General features: G+C 60.2%; 1 protein-coding gene across 1 annotated transcript; it reads left to right on the top strand.

The window, feature by feature from the left end:
• The first annotated feature begins 454 nt into the window (after nucleotides 1-454).
• CXXC1 (CXXC finger protein 1) lies at nucleotides 455-21,343 on the top strand. Its single transcript, XM_062602888.1, has 13 exons — nucleotides 455-565; nucleotides 1,687-1,802; nucleotides 3,634-3,789; nucleotides 5,892-5,918; nucleotides 6,936-7,085; nucleotides 9,480-9,587; nucleotides 11,470-11,654; nucleotides 14,495-14,702; nucleotides 16,427-16,537; nucleotides 18,712-18,761; nucleotides 18,861-18,957; nucleotides 19,743-19,895; nucleotides 21,186-21,343. Exons 1-13 carry the CDS (start codon nucleotides 523-525, stop codon nucleotides 21,324-21,326), a joined length of 1,545 nt encoding a protein of 514 aa, XP_062458872.1. The 5' UTR covers nucleotides 455-522; the 3' UTR covers nucleotides 21,327-21,343.
• Nucleotides 21,344-21,648: the final 305 nt, after the last annotated feature.

The following is a 21,648-nucleotide window of genomic DNA, read 5'->3' as shown; positions in this document are numbered from 1 at the left end:
CCCGTTTGGGGGTTCCCTTTGGGGGGGGGGGTGGTTGGGACCCTTTTAGGGGGGTCCCGTTGGGGGGGTTGGGACCCGTTTGGGGGGGTCCCGTTGGGGGGGGTTGGGACCCTTTTAGGGGGTCCCTTTGGGGGGGGATTGGGACCCTTTTAGGGGGTCCCTTTGGGGGGGTTGGGACCCGTTTAGGGGGGTCCCTTTGGGGGGGTTGGGACCCTTTTAGGGGGGTCCCTTTGGGGGGGGTTGGGACCCTTTTTGGGGGTTCCCTTTGGGGGGGTTGCACCCTTGGGTGCTTTAAGAAGGGGGAGAGCGGTATTGGGGGGGGGGGGGGTTGGGTCCCTCGTGGCGAATTAGGGGGTGCTTTTGGGGGGGTGGGGGTGGTTTAAGGACCCTGGCCCCCTATAGGGGTGCTTGGGGGGTGGGGTTAAGGACCCCCCACCACCCCCTTTAACCCCCCTGCCCCATAGAGGATGCGACAACTGCAACGAGTGGTTCCATGGCGACTGCATCAACATCACCGAGAAGATGGCCAAGGCCATCCGGGAGTGGTACTGCCTCCAGTGCCGCGGTGAGCACGGGACCCACACTTATGGGGCGCACTTATGGGGCGGTCTTGTGTTAGGGGAAAGGGGTTGGGGTTTGGTTGAGCTTTAGGGGGGGAAGGGGAAGGTTTTGGGGGGGGGATTGGGGTCTTTTGGGGGGGGGTTGGGTGCTGTTTGGGGGGGGAAATGTGGGTCCTGGGGGTCCTTTATGGGGGTTGGGGGGGGTGGGTGAGGGCCCTGCCCCCCATTTGTGGCTGTTGTGGGGCTCACTTGTGGGTCCTGCCCCCCATTTGTGGCAGTTGTGGGGTCACTTGTGGGTCCTGCCCCCCATTTGTGGCTGTTGTGGGGCTCACTTGTGGGTCCTGCCCCCCATTTGTGGCTGTTGTGGGGCTCACTTGTGGGTCCTGCCCCCCATTTGTGGCTGTTGTGGGGCTCACTTGTGGGTCCTGCCCCCCATTTGTGGCAGTTGTGGGGCTCACTTGTGGGTCCTGCCCCCCATTTGTGGCTGTTGTGGGGCTCACTTGTGGGTCCTGCCCCCCATTTGTGGCAGTTGTGGGGCTCACTTGTGGGTCTTGCCCCCCATTTGTGGCTGTTGTGGGGCTCACTTGTGGGTCCTGCCCCCCGTTTGTGGCTGTTGTGGGGCTCACTTGTGGGTCCTGCCCCCCATTTGTGGCTGTTGTGGGGCTCACATGTGGGTCCTGCCCCCCATTTCTGGCTGTTGGGGGGCTGTGGGGCTCACTTGTGGGTCCTGCCCCCATCTGTGGCTGTTGTGGGGCTCACTTGTGGGTCCTGCCCCCCATTTGTGGCTGTTGTGGGGCTCATTTGTGGGTCCTGCCCCCCATTTGTGGCTGTTGTGGGGCTCACTTGTGGGTCCTGCCCCCCATTTGTGGCTGTTGTGGGGCTCACTTGTGGGTCCTGCCCCCCATTTGTGGCAGTTGTGGGGCTCACTTGTGGGTCTTGCCCCCATTTGTGGCAGTTGTGGTGCTCACTTGTGGGTCCTGCCCCCATCTGTGGCAGTTGTGGGGCTCACATGTGGGTCCTGCCCCCCATTTGTGGCTGTTGTGGGGCTCACTTGTGGGTCCTGCCCCCCATTTGTGGCTGTTGGGGGGCTCACTTGTGGGTCCTGCCCCCCATGTTCCCCCTGCAGAGAAGGATCCCAGCCTGGAGATCCGCTACCGGCACAAGAAGTGGAGGGAGAAGGAGCGCGAGCACGAGAGCTCCAAAGCCCAGGAGCTGGCGCTGGAGCAGGGCCGAGCGGCCAAGGTGGGGCGCTATGGGGCGCTATGGGGCACTATGGGGCATTATGGGGCACTATGGGGCGCTATGGGGCGCTATGGGGTACTATGGGGCACTATGGGGCGCTATGGGGCGCTATGGGTTATTATGGGGCGCTATGGGGCGCTATGGGGTAGGGGTGAGAATGGGACACCCCCCCTTTAACCCCATAGGGAGCGGTGGGGCGCTATGGGGCGCTATGGGGCAGGGGGAGAATGGAACTCCCCGCCCTTTAACCCCATAGCAGTGGGCCGCTATGGGGCGCTATGGGGCAGGGGGAGAATGGGACCCCCTCCCCTTTAACCCGATAGGGAGCGGTAGGGCGGTATGGGGCGCTATGGGGTGCTATGGGGCAGGGGGGAGAATGGGACCCCCCCTTTAACCCCATATTGAGCGCTGGGGCACTATGGGGCGCTATGGGGAAGGGAGAGAATGGGACCCCCCCCTTTAACCCCATAGGGAGCGGTGGGGCGCTATGGGGTGTTATGGGGCAGGGGGAGAATGGGACCCCCCCCCTTTAACCCCATAGGGAGCGATGGAACGCTATGGGGCGCTATGGGGCAGGGGGGAGAATGGGACCCCCCCCTTTAACCCCATAGGGAGTGGTGGGACGCTATGGGGCGCTATGGGGTGAGGGGGAGAATGGGACCCCCTCTCTTTAACCCCATAGGGAGCGGTTGGATGCTATGTGGCGCTATGGGGCAGGGGGGAGAATGGGACCCCCCCCCTTTAACCCCATAGGGAGCAGTGGGACTCTATGGGGTGCTATGGGGCGGGGGGGAGAGTGGGACCCCCCCTTTAACCCCATATTGAGTGCTGGGGCACTATGGGGCGCTATGGGGAAGGGAGAGAATGGGACTCCCCCCTTTAACACCGTAGGGAGCGGTGGGGTGCTATGGGGCGCTATGAGGTAGGGGGGGAGCGGTGGGGCGCTATGGGGCGCTATGAGGTAGGGGGGAGAATGGGTCCCCCCCTTTAACCCCATAGGGAGCGGTGGGGCGCTATGGGGTAGGGGGGAGAATGGGACCCCGCCTTTAACCGCATAGGGAGCGGTGGGGCGCTATGGGGCAGGGGGAGAATGGAACTCCCCGCCCTTTAACCCCATAGCAGTGGGGCGCTGTGGGGTGCTATGGGGCGGGGCTGAGAATGGGACACCCCCCCTTTAACCCCATAGGGAGCGGTGGGACGCTATGGGGCGCTATGGGGTGCTATGGGGCAGGGGGGGGAATGGGACACCCGCCCTTTAACCCCATAGGGAGCGGTGGGGTGCTATGGGACAGGGGGGAGAATGGGACCCCCCCTTTAACCCCATAGGGAGCGGTGGGGCGCTATGGGGCAGGGGGGAGAATGGGACACCCCCCCTTTAACCTCATAGGGAGCAGTGGGGCGCTATGGGGCAGGGGGAGAATGGGACCCCCCCCCTTTAACCCCATAGGGAGCGGTAGGGCGGTATGGGGCGCTATAGGGCGCTATGGGGCGGGGGGGAGAATGGGACACCCCCTCTTTAACCCCATAGGGGGGGGTGGGGCGCTGTAGGGCACTATGGGGCGCTATGGGGCAGGGGGAGAATGGGACACCCCCCCTTTAACCCCATAGGGAGGGGTGGGATGCTATGGGGCGCTATGGGGTGAGGGGGGGAATGGGACCCCCCCCCCCCTTTAACCCCATATTGAGCGGTGGGACGCTATGGGGCAGGGGGGAGAATGGGAACCCCCCCCCTTAACCCCATAGGGAGCGGTGGGACGCTATGGGGCAGGGGGTAGAATGGGCCCCCCCCCCGCCTTATAGGGAGCGCTCACGTCTGGGTCCCGCCCCATAGATCAAGCGCTCGGCGCGGATGTGTGGGGAGTGCGAGGCGTGCCGGCGGCCCGAGGACTGCGGGCACTGCGACTTCTGCCGCGACATGAAGAAGTTCGGGGGCCCCAACAAGATCCGCCAGAAGTGCCGCCTGCGGCAGTGCCAGCTGCGCGCCCGCGTCAGTCTCCTTAGCGTGTGCTTAGTGTGTTCAGAGCGCGTTGTGAGCCTGTTGGAGCGTGTTCTTAGCGTGTTCAGAGCGTGTTGGAGCGTGTTCAGAGCGCGTTGTGAGCGTGTTGGAGCATGTTCTTAGCGTGTTGGAGCATGTTCAGAGCGCGTTGTGAGCGTGTTGGAGCGTGTTCTTAGCGTGTTGGAGCATGTTCAGAGCGCGTTGTGAGCGTGTTGGAGCGTGTTCTTAGCGTGTTCAGAGCGCGTTGGAGCATGTTCTTAGCGTGTTGGAGCGTGTTCTTAGCGTGTTCAGAGCGCGTTGTGAGCGTGTTGGAGCGTGTTCTTAGCGTGTTCAGAGCGCGTTGTGGGCGTGTTGGAGCGTGTTCTTAGCGTGTTCAGAGCGCGTTGTGAGCATGTTCTTAGCGTGTTCAGAGCGCGTTGTGAGCGTGTTCTTAGCGGGTTCAGAGCGCGTTGGAGCGTGTTCTTAGCGTGTTGGAGCGTGTTCTTAGCGTGTTCAGAGCGCATTGTGAGCATGTTCAGAGCGCGTTGTGAGTGTGTTGGAGCGTGTTCTTAGCGTGTTCAGAGCATGTTGTGAGCATGTTGGAGCGTGTTCTTAGCATGTTGGAGCGTGTTGTGAGTGTGTTCTTAGCGCATTGTGAGCATGTTGTGAGCGTGTTGGAGCGTGTTCTTAGTGTGTTCAGAGCGCATTGTGAGCGTGTTGGAGCTTGTTAGCGTGTTCAGAGTGTGGTGTTAGCGTGCTGGAGTGTGTTAGCAAGTTCAGAGCATGTTGTTAGCATGTTGGAGCGTGTTCTTAGCATGTTCAGAGTGTGTGGTTAGCGTGCTGGAGCATGTTAGCATGTTCAGAGCGTGTTGTTAGCGTGTTGGAGTGTGTTCTTAGTGTGTTCAGAGCGTGGTGTTAGCATGTTGGAGCATGTTAGCATGTTCAGAGTGTGTTAGCGTGTTCAGAGCACACTGCGAGCGTGTTGGAGAGTGTTATCGTGTTCAGAGCGCGTTGTTAGCGTGTTGGAGCGTGTTAGCGTGTTCAAAGTGTGTTGTTAGCATGTTCAGAGCGCGTTGTGAGCGTGTTGGAGCATGTTCTTAGTGTGTTCAGAGTGTGGTATTAGCATGTTCAGAGCATGTTGGTAGCGTCTTGGAGCGTGTTGGAGCGTGTTAGCATTTTCTGAGCACATTCTGAGCGTGTTGGAGCATGTTAGCGTGTTCAGAGCGTGTTGTTAGTGTGTTCAGAGTGCATTGTTAGCGTGTTGGAGCATGTTACAGTGTTCAGAGTGTGGTGTTAGCCTGTTTGAGCGTGTTCTTAGCGTGTTCAGTGTGGTGTTAGCATGTTCAGAGCATGTTAGTAGCGTCTTGGAGCATGTTGGAGTATGTTAGCATGTTCAGAGTGTGTTGTTAGTGTGTTGGAGCATGATAGCGTGTTCAGAGGGTGTTGTTAGAGTGTGTTGGAGCGTGTTAGCGTGTTCTGAGCGTGTTGTTAGCGTGTTCGAGCGTGTTAGCATGTTCAGAGTGTGGTAGCGTGTTGGAGCATGGTATTAGCATGTTGTTAGCGTGTTAGACCGTGTTACCGTGTTCATAGTGTGTTGTTAGTGTGTTGGAGCGTGGTGGTAGCGTGTTGGAGCATGGTATTAGCGCGTTGTAGGCATGTTAGACTGTGTTAGCGTGTTCAGAGCGTGTTGTTAGCGTCTTGGAGCGTGGTGGTGGTGTGTTGGAGCATGGTGTGAGCATGGGGTTAGCGTGTTGGAGCGTGGTGTTAGTGTGGTGTTAGCATTTTGGAACATGTTAGCATGCTCAGTGTGTGTTGCTTGTGTGTTGGAGCATGTTGTTAGTGTGTTGGGAGTGTGTTGATAACGTGTTGGAGCATGGCGTTAGCCTGTTGGAACGTGTTAGCATGCTCAGAGCGTGTTGTTAGTGTGTTGGTGCGTGTTGTTAGCATGTTGAAACGTGCTAGTGTGTTCAGAGTATGTTGGGAGTGTTTTGATAGCATGTTGTTAGCCTGTTGGAACATGTTAGCGTGTTGGCTCGTGTTAACATGTTCATAGTGTGTTGTTAGCGTGTTGGCGTGTTCTTGGCGTGTTCCTGACGTGTCCCTTTCTCCCCCAGGAGTCCTACAAGTACTTCCCCACCTCGGTGAGTCCTGGAGCCCTTTTGGGGGGGTCCCATCTATGGGGGGGGTCCCATGGGGCTGGGAGGGGGTGTTGGGGGTCCCGCTGATACCTGGGTCCCCCCATAGGGGCAATTGGGGGGCTCCTATTGGTGGCAATAGGGGGGTCCCTATGATAACCGGGTCCGCCCATGGTGGCAGTAGGGGGGTCCCCAAGACATTTGGATGCCCCCATAGTGGCAATAGGGGGGTCCCCATGACACCCAGGTCCCCCCATAGCAGCAATAGGGGGGTCCCTATGATACCCGGGTACCCCCATAGTGGCAATAGGGGGGTCCCCATGGTGGCAATTGGGGGGTCCCCACAATACCTGGGTCCCCATTGATGGCAATAGGGGGGTCCCCATGACACCCAGTTTCCCCCATAGCAGCAATAGGGGCGTCCCCATGGTGGCAATAGGGGGGTCCCCACAATACCTGGGTCCCCATTGATGGCAATAGAGGGGTCCCCACGATACCTGGGTCCCCATTGATGGCAATAGGGGGGTCCCCATGACACCCAGGTCCCCCCATAGCAGCAATAGAGGGGTCCCTATGATACCCGGGTCCCCCCATAGTGGCAATAGGGGGGTCCCCATGATACCCAGGTCCCCATTGATGACAACAGGGGGAGCCCCACGGTACCTGGCTCCCCATTGATGGCAATAGGGGGGTCCCCACAATACCTGGGTCCCCATTGATGGCAATAGGGGGGTCCCCATGGTGGCAATAGAGGGGTCCCTATGATACCCAGGTCCCCATTGATGGCAATAGGGGGGTCCCCGTGACACCCAGGTCCCCCCATAGCAGCAATAGGGGGGTCCCTATGATACCTGGGTACCCCCATAATGGCAATAGGGGGGTCCCCACAATACCTGGGTCCCCCCATAGCGGCAATAGGGGGGTCCCTACTGATGGCAATAGGGGAGTGTGTCCCCCCCCCCAAGCACCGTGCTGTGGGTCTGGGGTGGTTTTGATGCTGACCCCCCCCCACTGCCCCCCAAGCTGTCCCGGGGCCGCGAGGGGGAGCTGGAGCTGCTGAAGGAGCAGCTGGGGGCCACGGGGCCCCCCGAGAGCCTCTCGGACGAGGAGCTGCCGCTGGACCCCCGCCTCTACCAGGAGCTCTGCGCCGGAGCCTTCGATGAGCACGGCCTGGTGAGGACCCCCCCACCCCCCCAGCGCCTGCAGGCACCCCAAACCCCCCCCAGAATGCACCAGAGCCCGTTCAGGTGGTGCCAAAATGGGGTAAACGGGGCTCTGGGGTCCCCAAAGTGCACCAAGTCTCATTCAAATGGCTCTAAAAGGGCATGAATTGGGCTCTGGGGACACCAAAATGCACCAAATCCCATTCAAGTGGCTCTAAAATAGCTTGAATTGGGCTCTGGGGACCCCAAAATGCACCAAGTCCCATCCAAATGGTTCTAAAAGGGCCTGAATTGGGCTCTGGGGACCCCAAAATGCACCAAATCCCATTCAGATGGCTCCAGAATGGCCTGAATTGGGCTCTGGGGACCCAAAAATGCACCAAAACCCATTCAAATGGCTCTAAAAGGGCCTGAACTGGGCTCTGGGGACCCCAAAATACATCAAATCCAATTCAAATGGCTCTAAAATGGCCTGAATTGGGATTTGGGGACCCAAAAATGCACCAAATCCCATTCAAATGGCTCTAAAAGGGCCTGAACTGGGCTCTGGGGACCCCAAAATGCACCAAATCCCATTCAAATGGCTCTAAAAGGGCCTGAATTGGGCTCTGGGGACCCCAAATACCCCCAAAATGCACCAAGTCCCATTCAAATGGCTCTAAAAGGGCCTGAATTGGGCTCTGGGGACCCCAAAATGCACCAAATTCCATTCAAATGGTGACAGAATGGCCTGAATTGGGATATGGGGACCCCAAAATGAACCAAACCCCATTCAAATGGTTCTAAAAGGGCCTGAATTGGACTCTGGGGACCCCAAAATGCATCAAATCCCACTCAAATGGTGCCAAAATGGCCTAAATTGGGCTCTGGGGACCCCAAAATGCACCAAATCCCACTCAAATGGCTCTAAAATGGCCTAAATTGGGCTCTGGGCACCCCAAAATGCACCAAATTGCACCAAAAGCCACCTGAATGGCACCAAAATGCCCTAAATTGGTATCTGGGGACCAAAAATCCCCCCCAGATGCACCAAGTTCCAATCAAATGGTGCCAAACTGGACTAAGTTGGGCTCTGGGGACCCCAAAATGCACCAAATCCCACTCAAATGGTGCCAAAATGGCCTAAATTGGGATCTGGGGACCCAAAATTCCCCCAAAATGCACCAAAAGCCACCTGAACAGCTCCAAAATGCCCTAAACCTGGCTCTGGGGACCCCAAAATGCACCAAATCCCACTCGAATGGCACCAAAATGCCCTAAATTGGGCTCTGGGGACCCAAAATCCCCCCAGAGTGCACCAAATCCCACTCGATTAGAGCCAGAATGCCCTAAACTGGGCTCTGGGGACACCAAAATGCACCAAATCCCACCAAAATTGGTCAAAAATTGCTTAAATTGGGCTCTGGGGACCCAAAATCCCTCCAAAATGCATCAAATCCCATTCAAATGGCCCCAAAATGCCCTAAATTAGGCTCTGGGGACCCCAAACTGCACCAAATCCCACCAGAATTGGTCCAAAACTGCTAAACTTGGGATCTGGGGACCCAAAATTCCCCCAAAATGCACCAAATCCCACTGGAATGGCACCAAAATGCCCTAAATTGGGCTCTGGGGACCCAACCCCCCCCAAAAATGCACCAAAAGCCACCAGAATTGCCCCAAACCGACCCAAATTCAGCCTTGGGGACCCCAAATGCCCCGGTTTCAGCCTCCAAGACCTGCCGGGGCATGTTCTTAGCGTGCTAGGGCGTGTTTTTAGCGTGTTTAAAGCGCATTGGGGCGTGTTTTAAGCACGTGTACGTGTATCGAAGCGTGTTGAAGCGTGTTTTAAGTACGTTTAGGTTTTAGCGTGTTTATGCGTGTCAGAGCACATGCATAAGCACGCTTGGACACGCAGAGCCATGGTTTTGAGCCCTGTTTCAGTGTGTGGAGATGTGTTCTAAGCGTGTTTTGCCGTGCCATGGCGTGTGCTGAGCAAGTTTAGGTGTGCCAAAGCATGTTTTAAGCATGTAGGGGTACATTGAGACATGTTCTAAGCGTGTCAAGCTGTGTTTTAAGCACGCAGGGGCACATCAAGACATGTTCTAAGCCTGTCGAGCTGTGTTTTAAGCACGCAGGGGCACATCAAGACGTTCTAAGCGTGTCGAGCTGTGTTTTAAGCACACAGGGACACGGTGAGGCATGTTCTAAGCGTGTCGAGCTGTGTTTGAAGCACACAGGGACATGGTGAGGCATGTTCTAAGTGTGTCAAGCTGTGTTTTAAGCACACAGGGACACGGTGAGGCATGTTCTAAGCGTGTCGAGCTGTGTTTTAAGCATGCAGGGGCACATGAAGACATGTTCTAAGCGTGTCAAGCTGTGTTTTCTGCGTGTTCAGGCGTGTTCTTGGCGTGTTCCCTTCCAGCCATGGCTCAGCGACGCCGAGGACGCCCCTTTCCTCGACCCCGTCCTGCGGAAGCGCGCCGTCAAAGTCAAACACGTCAAGCGCCGGGAGAAGAAGTCGGACAAGAAGGTCTGTACTGGTCTATACTGGTTTATACTGGTCCATACTGGGCCTCATGGCGGGCGGGAGGGGCACTGGGGTTTGCTGGGTGTCCTTAGGAGGGTTACTGGGAGGTACTGGTGGGAACTGGAGGTTACTGGGATGGCCAGAGGGTAACCGGGAGGGCTTCTGGTGGCCCATAGGGTCCTACTGGTATGACTGGGGCTTACTGGGAGGCTTCTATTGCCCCCTATCGCACACTATCACCCTTGTCACCCACTATTGCCCCCTATCACCCCCTACTCCCCCCTGTTGCTCACTATTGCCCCCTATCATCCCCATCACCCTCTATTACCCCCTATCACCCTTATCGCCCCCTATTGCCCCCTATCACCCCGTATCGCGCCCTATTGCCCCCTGTCACCCCGTATCGCGCCCTATTGCCCCGTCACCCCTTATTGCCCCGTCACACACTATCGCTCGCTCCCTATTGCCCCCCCTTGCCCCCTATCACCCCCTATTGACCCTGTCCCCCCCATTGCCCCCATTGCTCTCTGTCACCCCCTATTGCCCCCTGTTGCCCCCTGGTGCCCCCTATTGCCCCCATTGCCCCATCACCCCCTATTGCCCCCTATCGCCCCCTGTTGTCCCCTATGGCCCCTTGTCCTCCCCTATTGCCCCCATCACCCCCTATTGCCCCCACTATCGACTCCTATTGCTCACTTTCACCCCCATTGCTCCATCGCCCCCTATCACTCACTATCGCCCCCTATCGCTCACTATTGCCCCCTATCACCCCCTATCGCTCACTATCACTCCCTGTTGCTCACTATCGCCCCCTATCACCTCCCATTGCCCTCTATTGCCCCCATCACCCCCTATTGCCCACTATCGCCCCCTATCGCTCACTATCGCCCCCTATCGCCCCTATTGCCCACTATCGCTCCCCCTATCGCTCCCTATCACTCACTATCGCCTCCTATCACCCCCTATTGCCCTCTATGGCCCCCTATCGCCCACTATCGCTCCCCCTATCGCTCCCTATCACTCACTATCGCCTCCTATCACCCCCTGTCGCCCCCTATTGCCCACTATCGCTCCCCGTATTGCTCCCTATCGCTCACTATCGCCTCCTATCGCCCTCTATCGCTCACTATCACCCCCTATCACCCCCTATCGCTCGCTATCGTCCCCTATTGCCCTCTATCGCTCACTATCGCCCCCTATTGCCCACTATCGCTCCCCCTATCGCTCACTATCACCCCCATCGCTCACTATCACCCCCTATTGCTGACTATCGCCCCCTATCACCTCCTATTGCCCTCTATTGCCCCTATCACCCCCTATTGCCCACTATCGCTCCCCCTATCGCTCCCTATCACTCACTATCGCCTCCTATGACCCCCTATTGCCCTCTATTGCCCCCTATCGCCCCCTATTGCCCTCTATCGCCCCCTATCGCTCACTATCGCCCCCTATTGCCCACTATCGCTCCCCCTATCGCTCCCTATCACTCACTATTGCCTCCTATCACCCCCTGTCGCCCCCTATCGCCTCCTATCGCCCCCTATCACCCTCTATCGCCCCCTATTGCCCTCTATCGCCCCCTATCGCTCACTATCGCCCCCTATTGCCCACTATCGCTACCCCTATCGCTCACTATCGCCCCCTATCGCTCACTATCACCCCCTATCGCTCACTATTGCCCCCTATCACCTCCTATTGCCCTCTATTGCCCCTATCACCCCCTATTGCCCACTATTGCTCCCCCTATCGCTCCCTATCACTCACTATCGCCTCCTATGACCCCCTATTGCCCTCTATTGCCCCCTATCGCCCCCTATTGCCCTCTATCGCCCCCTATCACTCCCTATCGCCCCCTATCGCTCACTCTCGCCCCCTGTGGCCGCAGAAGGAGGAGCGCTACAAGCGGCACCGGCAGAAGCCGCGGCACCGCGAGCGCAGCCGGCACCCGGAGCGCGCCGACACGCGGGACCCGGCGGGGCTGGGGCAGTGCCTGGGCCCCGGCTGCACCCGCCCGGCCCGGCCGCCCTCCAAGTACTGCAGCGAGGCCTGCGGGGTCAAACTGGCCGCCAAGTGAGTATGGACCCGTTCGGACCAGTACAAACCGGTTCGGACCAGTACAAACCAGTTCGGACCAGTACAAACCAGTATGGACCAGTACGGGGTGTACGAAACCGCTATGGACTAGTACAGAGCGGGATGGATCAGTATAGACCGGGGTAGAGCAACCAGTATAGAGGAGATTTGATCCCACTGGATCCCATTTGATCCCACTGGATCCCATTTGATCCCAGTGGATCCTGTTGATCCCAATGGATCCCGTTGGCTCCCGTTGATCCTCCTAGATCCCAAAGGATCGCATTTAATCCCAATGGATCCCACTGATTTCAATGGATCCACTCGGTCCCATCGATCCCACTCGATCCCATTGGCCCCCGTTGATCCCACTCGAGCCCATTGGCCCCCATCGATCCCACTCGATCCCATTGGCTCCCATCGATCCCACTCAATCCCATTGGCTCCCGTTGATCCCACTTAATCCCATTGGCTCCCATCGATCCCACTCGATCCCATTGGCCCCCGTTGATCCCACTCGAGCCCATTGGCCCCCATTGATCCCACTCGATCCCATTGGCTCCCGTTGATCCCACTCGATCCCATTGGCTCCCATTGCCCTGCAGCTGCATCTACGAGGTCCTGCCCCCATTGATCCCATTGACTCCCATTGACTCTCATTGACCCCCATTGCCCCCATTGACTCTCATTGACTCCCATTGGCTCCCATTGACTCCCATTGCTCCCATTGACCCCACTGACCCCCATTGACCCCCATTGACTCCCATTGGTTCCCATTGGCACCCATTGACTCCCATTGCCCCCCATTGCCCCCATTGCCCCCCATTGCCCCCCATTGCCCCCATTGGCTCCCATTGACTCCCATTGACCCCCATTGCCCCCCATTGACTCCCATTGACCCCCATTGCCCCCATTGACCCCATTGACTCCCATTGACTCCCATTGACACCATTGCCCCCATTAACCCCCATTGACCCCCATTGACCCCCATTGCCCCCATTGGCTCCCATTGACTCCCATTGACCCCATTGACTCCCATTGACTCCCATTGGCTCCCATTGACTCCCATTGGCTTCCATTGACTCCCATTGGCCCACATTGACCCCATTGACTCCCATTGGCTCCCATTGACCCCATTGGCTCCCATTGACTCCCATTGGCTCCCATTGACTCCCATTGACGCCATTGCCCCCATTGACCCCCATTGACTCCCGTTGACTCCCGTTGGCTCCCATTGACCCCCATTGACCTCCATTGACCCCCATTGACCCCATTGACTCCCATTGACTCCCATTGGCTCCTATTGACTCCCATTGGCTCCCATTGCTCCCACTGACGCCATTGCCCCCATTGACTCCCATTGACCCCCATTGGCTCCCATTGACTCCCATTGACTCCCATTGGCTTCCATTGACTCCCATTGGCCCACATTGACCCCATTGACCCCCGTTGACCCCCATTGACTCCCATTGACCCCCATTGACCCCCATTGCCCCATTGATCCCCATATCCCCCCCGGCAGCTGCATCTACGAGATCCTGCCCCCATTGACTCCCATTGACCCCTATTGACTCCCATTGACTCCCATTGCCCCCATTGACCGCCATTGACTCCCATTGACCCCCATTGACTCCCATTGACCCCATTGACCCCCATTGACCCCATTGACTCCCATTGACCCCCATTGACCCCCATTGACCCCCTTTGACTCCCATTGACTCCAGTTGACCCCATTGACCCCCATTGACCCCCATTGACCCCCATTGACTCCCATTGACTCCCATTGACCCCCATTGACCCCCATTGACCCCCATTGACTCCCATTGACCCCATTGACTCCCATTGACCCCCATTGACCCCCATTGCCCCCATTGACTCCCATTGACTCCGATTGACCCCCATTGCCCCCATTGACTCCGATTGACCCCCATTGACTCCCATTGACTCCCATTGACTCCCATTGACCCCCATTGACTCCCCATTGACCCCCATTGACCCCCATTGACCCCCATTGACCCCCATTGACCCCCATTGCCCCCCATTGACTCCCATTGCCCCCATTGACCCCATTGACTCCCATTGCCCCCATTGCCCCCCATTGACCCCCATTGACTCCCATTGACCCCCATTGACTCCCCATTGACCCCCATTGACTCCCATTGACCCCATTGACTCCCATTGACCCCCTTTGACCCCCATTGCCCCCCATTGCCCCCCATTGACCCCCATTGACTCCCATTGCCCCCATTGACCCCCATTGACTCCCATTGACCCCATTGACTCCCATTGACCCCCCTTGACCCCCATTGACTCCCATTGCCCCCACTGACCCCATTGACTCCCATTGACCCCCATTGACCCCCTCCCATTGACCCCATTGACTCCCATTGACCCCCATTGACCCCCATTGACCCCCATTGACCCCCATTGACCCCCATTGACCCCCATTGACTCCCATTGACTCCCATTGACCCCCATTGACCCCCATTGACCCCCATTGCCCCCATTGACCCCCATTGTCTCCCATTGACCCCATTGACTCCCATTGACCCCATTGACCCCCATTGACTCCCATTGACTCCCATCGACCCCCATCGACCCCCATTGACTCCCATTGACCCCCATTGACTCCCATTGACTCCCATTGACTCCCATTGACTCTCATTGACCCCCATTGACTCCCATTGACCCCCATTGCCCCCATTGACTCCCTTTGACCCCATTGACTCCCATTAACCCCCAATGGCTCCCATTGGCTCCCATTGACCCCATTGACTCCCATTGGCTCTCATTGCCCCCCATTGCCCCCATTGACCCCCACATCCCCCCCCCGGCAGCCGCATCTACGAGATCCTGCCGCAGCGCATCCAGCAGTGGCAGCAGAGCCCGTGCGTGGCGGAGGAGCACGGGAAGCGGCTGCTGGAGCGCATCCGGCGGGAGCAGCACCAGGCGCGCCTGCGCCTGCAGGACATGGAGCGGCGCTTCCACGAGCTCGAGGCGCTCATCGCCCGCGCCAAGGGGCACCCGGCACGGCACGACGAGGAGGTGGGGGCAAAATGGCACCCAGCACCCACACCGGCACCCGCACCGGCACCCACACCAGCACCCACACCAGCACCCACACCAGCACCCACACCTGCACCCGCACCGGCACCAACACCAGCACCCACACCAGCACCCACACCAGCACCCACACCCACACCAGCACCCATACCAGCACCCACACCGGCACCAGCACACCCACGCACTGGGACCCACACACCCACACACACACCTGCACCCGCACACACCCACACACACACACACACCTGCATCTGCACCCGTGCACCCACACCTGCACCCGCGCACCCACACACCCACACCTGTATCTGCACCTGCACCCACACCAGCACCCGCACCAGCACCCACATCCACACCCGCACCGGCACCCGCGCACCCACACCCACACACCCACACCAGCACCCACACCGGCACCTGCACCCACACCAGCACCCACATCCGCACTGTCACCCGTGCACCCACACTAGCACCCACACCGGCACCTGCACCCACACCAGCACCCGCACCAGCACCTGCACACACACACACCTCTGCATCTGCAACTATGCACCCGCACCAGCACCCACATCCACACCCGCACTGGCACTCGCGCACCCACACCAGCACCTGCACACCCACACCAGCACCCACATCCACACACACACACCTGCATCTGCGCCGTGCACCCACACCGGCACCCTCATCCACACCCACACACACACCTGCATCTGCACCTGTGCACCCACACCGGCACCCGCACCCACACACCCACACACACCTGCATCTGCACCTGTGCACCCACACCTGCACCCGCACCAGCACCCACATCCACACCAGCACCCGCACCCGCACCAGCACCCACATCCACACCAGCACCCGCACCAGCACCCGCACCCGCACCAGCACCCACACCGGCACCCACATCCACACACATGCACCTGCATCTGCACCGGCACCGGCACCCGCACACCCACCCTAGCACCCACACCAGCACCCACACCAGCACCAGCACCCGCGCACCTACACCAGCACCCACACCAGCACCCACATCCACACCCGCACCAGCACCCGCGCACCCACACCAGCACCCACACCGGCACCAGCACCTGCATCCACACCCACACCAGCACCCATACCAGCACCCACACACCCACACCCACACTAGCACCCACACCGGCACCAGCACACCCACGCACTGGCACCCACGCACCCGCACCCGCACCCATGCACTGGCACCTGCATCTGCATCCCCACACCTGCACCCACACCCACACCCGCACCCACACCCCTGCACCTGCACTTGCATCCACACCCGTACCCCCAAACTGGGCTCTTGGGGACCCCCCAGACCCTTAACCCCCCCCACACTTGGCTCTTGGGGACCCCCCTGAACCCCAAAACATCCCCACCCCCCCCATGGGGTCATGGGGACCCCCCTGAACCCCAAAACATCCCCATCCCCCACCCCCACCATTGGGACCCCCCTGAACCCCAAACCATCCCCCCCTTGGCTCTTGGGGACCCCCCTTGGCTCTTGGGGACCCCCCTTAGGTCATGGGGACCCCCCCCATCCCCTTTGCTTCAATCCCCATTGAACCCCCAAATCCCCCCCCCCCCCCTTTGTCTCCTGGGGTCCCCCTGACCCCTTCCCCCCCCATCCCCCATCCTTGGGGACCCCAAAACACCCCCAAGGTTTTTGGGGTCCCCCCCCTAACCCCCCCCCCCATCAGAGCACGGAGGGGGACAGCGAGGACACGGACCTGCAGATCTTCTGCGTCTCCTGCGGTCACCCCATCAACCCCAAGGTGGCGCTGCGGCACATGGAGCGCTGCTACGCCAAGGTGCCTGTGGGGCTGGGGCACTTGTGGGGCTAGAGGCACTTATGGGGCTAGGGGCACTTATGGGGCCTGTGGGTACCTGTGGGGCTAGAGGCACTTATGGGGCCTGTGGGTACCTGTGGGGCTGGGGCACTTGTGGGGCCTGTGGGTACCTGTGGGGCCTGTGGGTACCTGTGGGGCTGGGGCACTTATGGGGCCTGTGGGTACCTGTGGGGCCTGTGGGTACCTGTGGGGCTAGGGGCACTTATGGAGCTAGGGGCACTTATGGGGCCTGGGGGTACCTGTGGGGCTGGGGCACTTGTGGGGCCTGGGGGGGCCTGTGGCGCCTGTGGGTACCTGTGGGGCTGGGGCACTTGTGGGGCCTGGGGGGGCCTGTGGGTACCTGTGGGGCTGGGGCACTTATGAGGCCTGTGGGTACCTGTGGGGCTAGAGGCACTTATGGGGCTAGGGGCACTTATGAGGCCTGTGGGTACCTGTGGTGCTAGAGGCACGTATGGGTTTAGAGGCACTTATGGGGCCTGTGGGTACCTGTGGGGCTAGAGGCACGTATGGGGCTAGGGGCACTTATGGGGCCTGTGGGTACCTGTGGGGCTAGAGGCACTTATGGGGCTAGGGACACTTATGGGGCCTGTGGGTACCTGTGGGGCTAGGGGCACTTATGGGGCCTGTGGGTACCTGTGGGGCTAGGGGCACTTATGGAGCCTGTGGGTACCTGTGGGGCCTGTGGGTACCTATGGGGCTGGGGCACTTATGGGGCCTGTGGGTACCTGTAGGGCTAGAGGCACTTATGGGTCATATAGGTACCTATGGGGCTAGAGGCACTTATGAGGTCTGTAGGTACCTATGGGGCTAGAGGCACTTATGGGGCCTGTGGGTACTTATGGGGCCTGTGGGTACTTGTGGGGCTAGGGGCACTTATGGGGCCTGTGGGTACCTATGGGGCTAGAGGCACTTATGGGGCCTGTGGGTACCTGTGGGGCTGGGGCACTTGTGGGGCCTGGGGGGGCCTGTGGGGCTAGGGGCACTTATGGGGCCTGTGGGTACTTGTGGGGCTAGGGGCACTTATGGGGCCTGTGGGTACCTATGGGGCTAGAGGCACTTATGGGGCCTATAGGTACCTATGGGGCTAGAGGCATTTATGGGTCGTATAGGTACCTATGGGGCTAGAGACACTTATGGGGCCTATAGGTGCCTATGGGGCTAGAGGCATTTATGGGTCGTATAGGTACCTATGGGGCTAGAGACACTTATGGGGCTAGGGGCACTTATGGGGCCTGTGGGTACCTATGGGGCTAGAGGCACTTATGGGGCCTATAGGTACCTATGGGGCTAGAGGCATTTATGGGTCGTATAGGTACCTATGGGGCTAGAGACACTTATGGGGCCTATAGGTGCCTATGGGGCTAGAGGCATTTATGGGTCGTATAGGTACCTATGGGGCTAGAGGCACTTATGGGGCTAGGGTCACTTATGGGGCCTGTGGGTACCTGTGGGGCTAGGGGCACTTATGGGGCTAGAGGCACTTACGGGGCCAGTGGGGCTAGGGGCACTTATGGGGCCTGTGGGTACCTATGGGGCTAGAGGCACTTATGGGGCCTGTGGGTACCTGTGGGGCTAGAGGCACTTATGGGGCTAGAGGCACTTATGGGGCTAGGGGCACTTATGGGGCCTGTGGGTACCTATGGGGCTAGAGGCACTTATGGGGCTGGAGGCACTTATGGGGCTAGGGGCACTTATGGGGCCTGTGGGTACCTGTGGGGCTAGAGGCATTTATGGGGCCTGTGGGTACCTGTGGGGCTAGGGGCACTTATGGGGCCTGTGGGTACCTGTGGGGCTAGAGGCACTTATGGGGCCTGTGGGTACCTGTGGGGCTGGGGCACTTATGGGGCCTGTGGGTGCCTGTGGGGCTGGGGCACTTGTGGGGCCTGGGGGTACCTGTAGGGCTAGAGGCACTTATGGGTCATATAGGTACCTATGGGGCTAAAGACACTTATGGGGCCTATAGGTACCTATGGGCCCCAGAGGCACTTATGGGTCCCAAAGACACCCTATGGACCCTGCTATGGGGTACTATGATGCTCCTTGGGGTGCTATGGGTGCCATATGGACCCCGCTATGGGGTGGTCTCTATAGGCCCCCAGCACCTATAGCCCCCCCCCACCCCACTTTCCCTTCAGTACGAGAGCCAAACGTCCTTTGGGTCCATGTACCCCACACGCATCGAGGGGTAAGTAAATGGGGGGGGGGGAAGGCACCCATGGGTGGTGGGGGGGGCACCCATGGGTGCCCCCCCCACCCACCCATGGGTGCCTTCCCCCCCCTCCAGGGCCACCCGCCTCTTCTGTGATGTCTACAACCCCCAAAGCAAGACCTATTGCAAGCGCCTGCAGGTGCTGTGCCCTGAGCACTCGAGGGACCCCAAGGTGAGGGCACCCATGGGTGCTGGGGGGCACCCATGGGTGCTGTGTGGGGGGAAAAGGGGAGAGGAGCGCGGTTATGGGGAAGCTGTGGGGATGGAGGAGGTTGGGGGGCACCCATGGGTGCTGGGGGGCACCCATGGGTGCTGTGTGGGGGGGAAAGGGGAGAGGAGCGCGGTTATGGGGAAGCTGTGGGGATGGAGGAGGTTGGGGGGCACCCATGGGGGCAGGGGGGGTGGGGGGAAAGGGGAGAGGAGCGCGGTTATGGGGAAGCTGTGGGGATGGAGGAGGTTGGGGGGCACCCATGGGTGCTGGGGGGCACCCATGGGTGCTGGGTGGGGGTGGGCAAAGGGGAGAGGAGCGGGGTTATGGGGAAGCTGTGGGGATGGAGGAGGTTGGGGGGCACCCATGGGTGCTGGGGGGGGGGGTGCTCACACCTTGCTATAGGGCGCACGCATGGGTGCTATAGGGTGTGCACATGGGTGGTGTGGGCTGCAGACGTGGGTGCACACACGGGTGCTATAGGGCTCAACCGTGGGTGCTGTGGGGCTCACACATGGGTGCTATAGGGTGCAGACACGGGTGCTATAGGGCACACACACACGCGGACTACACATGGGTTCTGTGGGGCTCACCCATAGGTGCTATTGGGCTCACACACGGGTGCTATAGGGCACATATGGGTGCTATAGTGCTCACACACAGGTGCTATAGGGCTCACCCATAGGCGCTATGGGTCACCCCATGGACGCTCTGGGGCACACATGGATGCTATGGGTCCCGCCCCCCAGGTCCCCGCGGACGAGGTGTGCGGGTGCCCGCTGGTCCGGGACGTGTTCGAGCTCACGGGCGAGTTCTGCCGCGCCCCGAAGCGGCGCTGCCACCGCCATTACTGCTGGGAGAAGCTGCGGAGGGCGGAGGTGGACCTGGAGCGCGTGCGCGTGGTGAGCGCAGCCCCGCCCCCTGCCCCGCTCCGGCCAATGGGGGGGGGGAGGGAACCAATGGGGGGGGGGAAGGGAACCAATGGGGTGTTGGGGGGGGGGAAGGGGAAGGAACCAATGGGGGGGGGGGGAAGGGGAAGGAACCAATGGGGGGGGGGAAGGGGAAGGAACCAAGGGGGGGGGGGGACGGGGAAGGAACCAATGGGGGGGGGGGGAAGGGAACCAATGGGAGGGGAGGGGGGGAGGGTAAGGAACCAATGGGGGGGGGAAGGGAACCAATGGGGTGTTGGGGGGGAAGGGGAAGGAACCAATGGGGGGGGGGGGGGGGGAAGGGGAAGGAACCAAGGGGGGGGGGGGAAAGGGAACCAATGGGGTGTTGGGAGGGGGGGAGCAAGGGAACCAATGGGGGGGGAAGGGAACCAATGGGAGGGGAGGGGGGGAGGGTAAGGAACCAATGAGGGGGGAAGGGAACCAATGGGGGGAGGGGGGGAGGGAACCAATGGGGTGTTGGAGGGGGAAGGGGAAGGAACCAACGGGGGGGGAAGGGAACCAATGGGGTGTTGGGAGGGAAGGGGAAGGAACCAATGGGATTGGGGGGGGGGGGAAGCAAGGGAACCAATGGGATGCGGGGGGTGGGGGGGGGAGTAAGGGAACCAATGGAATTCGGGGGTACAGAAAGGGCACCAATGGGATGGCAGAGGAGCAGCAGGGAACCAATGGGATGCTGCGGGCACCCCAGGGCCACCAATGGGATGCTGGGGGGGGGGGCAGAATCCCCCCCCCATCCCCATGGCTGACCCCTATCCCCATTGCTGCCTCCCCCCATGTCCCTTCCCCCCATCCCCATTTCTGCCCTCCCCATCCCCATTGCTGCCCCCCATGTCCCTACCCCCCATCCCCATTGCTGCCCCCCATCCCCATTGCTGTCTCCCCATCCCCCATGTCCCTACATCCCCATTGCTGCCTCCCCCCTATGTCCCCATTGCTGCCCCCCATGTCTCTGCCCTCCCCATCCCCACTGCTGCCCCCCATCCCCATTGCTGCCCCCCATGTCCCCATGGCTGCCCCTCCCCCCATGTCCCCATTGCTGCCCCCCCAATGTTCCCATTGCTGCCCCCCATGTCCCATCCCCCCGTATCCCTGCCCCCCATGTCCCCATGGCTGCCCCTCCCCCCCATGTCCCTGCCCCCCCATGTCCCCATTGCTGCCCCTCCATCCCCATTGCTGCCCCCCATCCCCCCCCATGTCCCCATTGCTGCCCCCCCATGTCCCCATGGCCGCCCCTCCCCCCAGTGGTACAAGCTGGACGAGCTCTTCGAGCAGGAGCGGAACGTGCGGGCGGCCATGACGAACCGGGCGGGGCTGCTGGCGCTGATGCTGCACCAAACCATCCAGCACGACCCCCACACCACGGACCTGCGCTCCCAGCGCTGACCCATAGCGCCCCATAGAGACCCCATGGACTGACCCACAGCACCCCATGGACTGACCCACACCACGGACCTGCGCTCCCAGCGCTGACCCACGGCGCCCCATAGCGCCCCATAGCGCCCCATAGAGACCCCATGGACTGACCCACAGACTGACCCACACCACGGACCTGCGCTCCCAGCGCTGACCCGCGGCGCCCCATAGCGCCCCATAGCGCCCCATAGAGACCCCATGGACTGACCCACAGCGCCCCATAGCACCCCATGGACTGACCCATAGAGACCCCATGGAGACCCCATGGACTGACCCACAGCACCCCATAGAG

This window comes from Pezoporus occidentalis, unplaced genomic scaffold, assembly GCF_034315485.1.
Source record: "Pezoporus occidentalis ecotype Australia unplaced genomic scaffold, CSIRO_AGI_Poc_V1 ctg798, whole genome shotgun sequence".
Lineage (NCBI taxonomy): Eukaryota > Metazoa > Chordata > Aves > Psittaciformes > Psittacidae > Pezoporus > Pezoporus occidentalis.
The sequence above is the reverse complement of the archived record's forward strand: the minus strand, read 5'-3'. Positions and strand labels throughout refer to the sequence as shown.

Coding starts and splice junctions, on each gene's coding strand:
- CXXC1 (XM_062602888.1), top strand. CDS start 523: ATGGCCAAGGCCATCCGGGAGTGGTACTGCCTCCAGTGCCGCG. Junction 7,086..9,479: donor CCTTCGATGAGCACGGCCTG/GTGAGGACCCCC, acceptor GTTCCCTTCCAG/CCATGGCTCAGCGACGCCGA. Junction 14,703..16,426: donor CGGCACGGCACGACGAGGAG/GTGGGGGCAAAA, acceptor CCCCCCCATCAG/AGCACGGAGGGGGACAGCGA.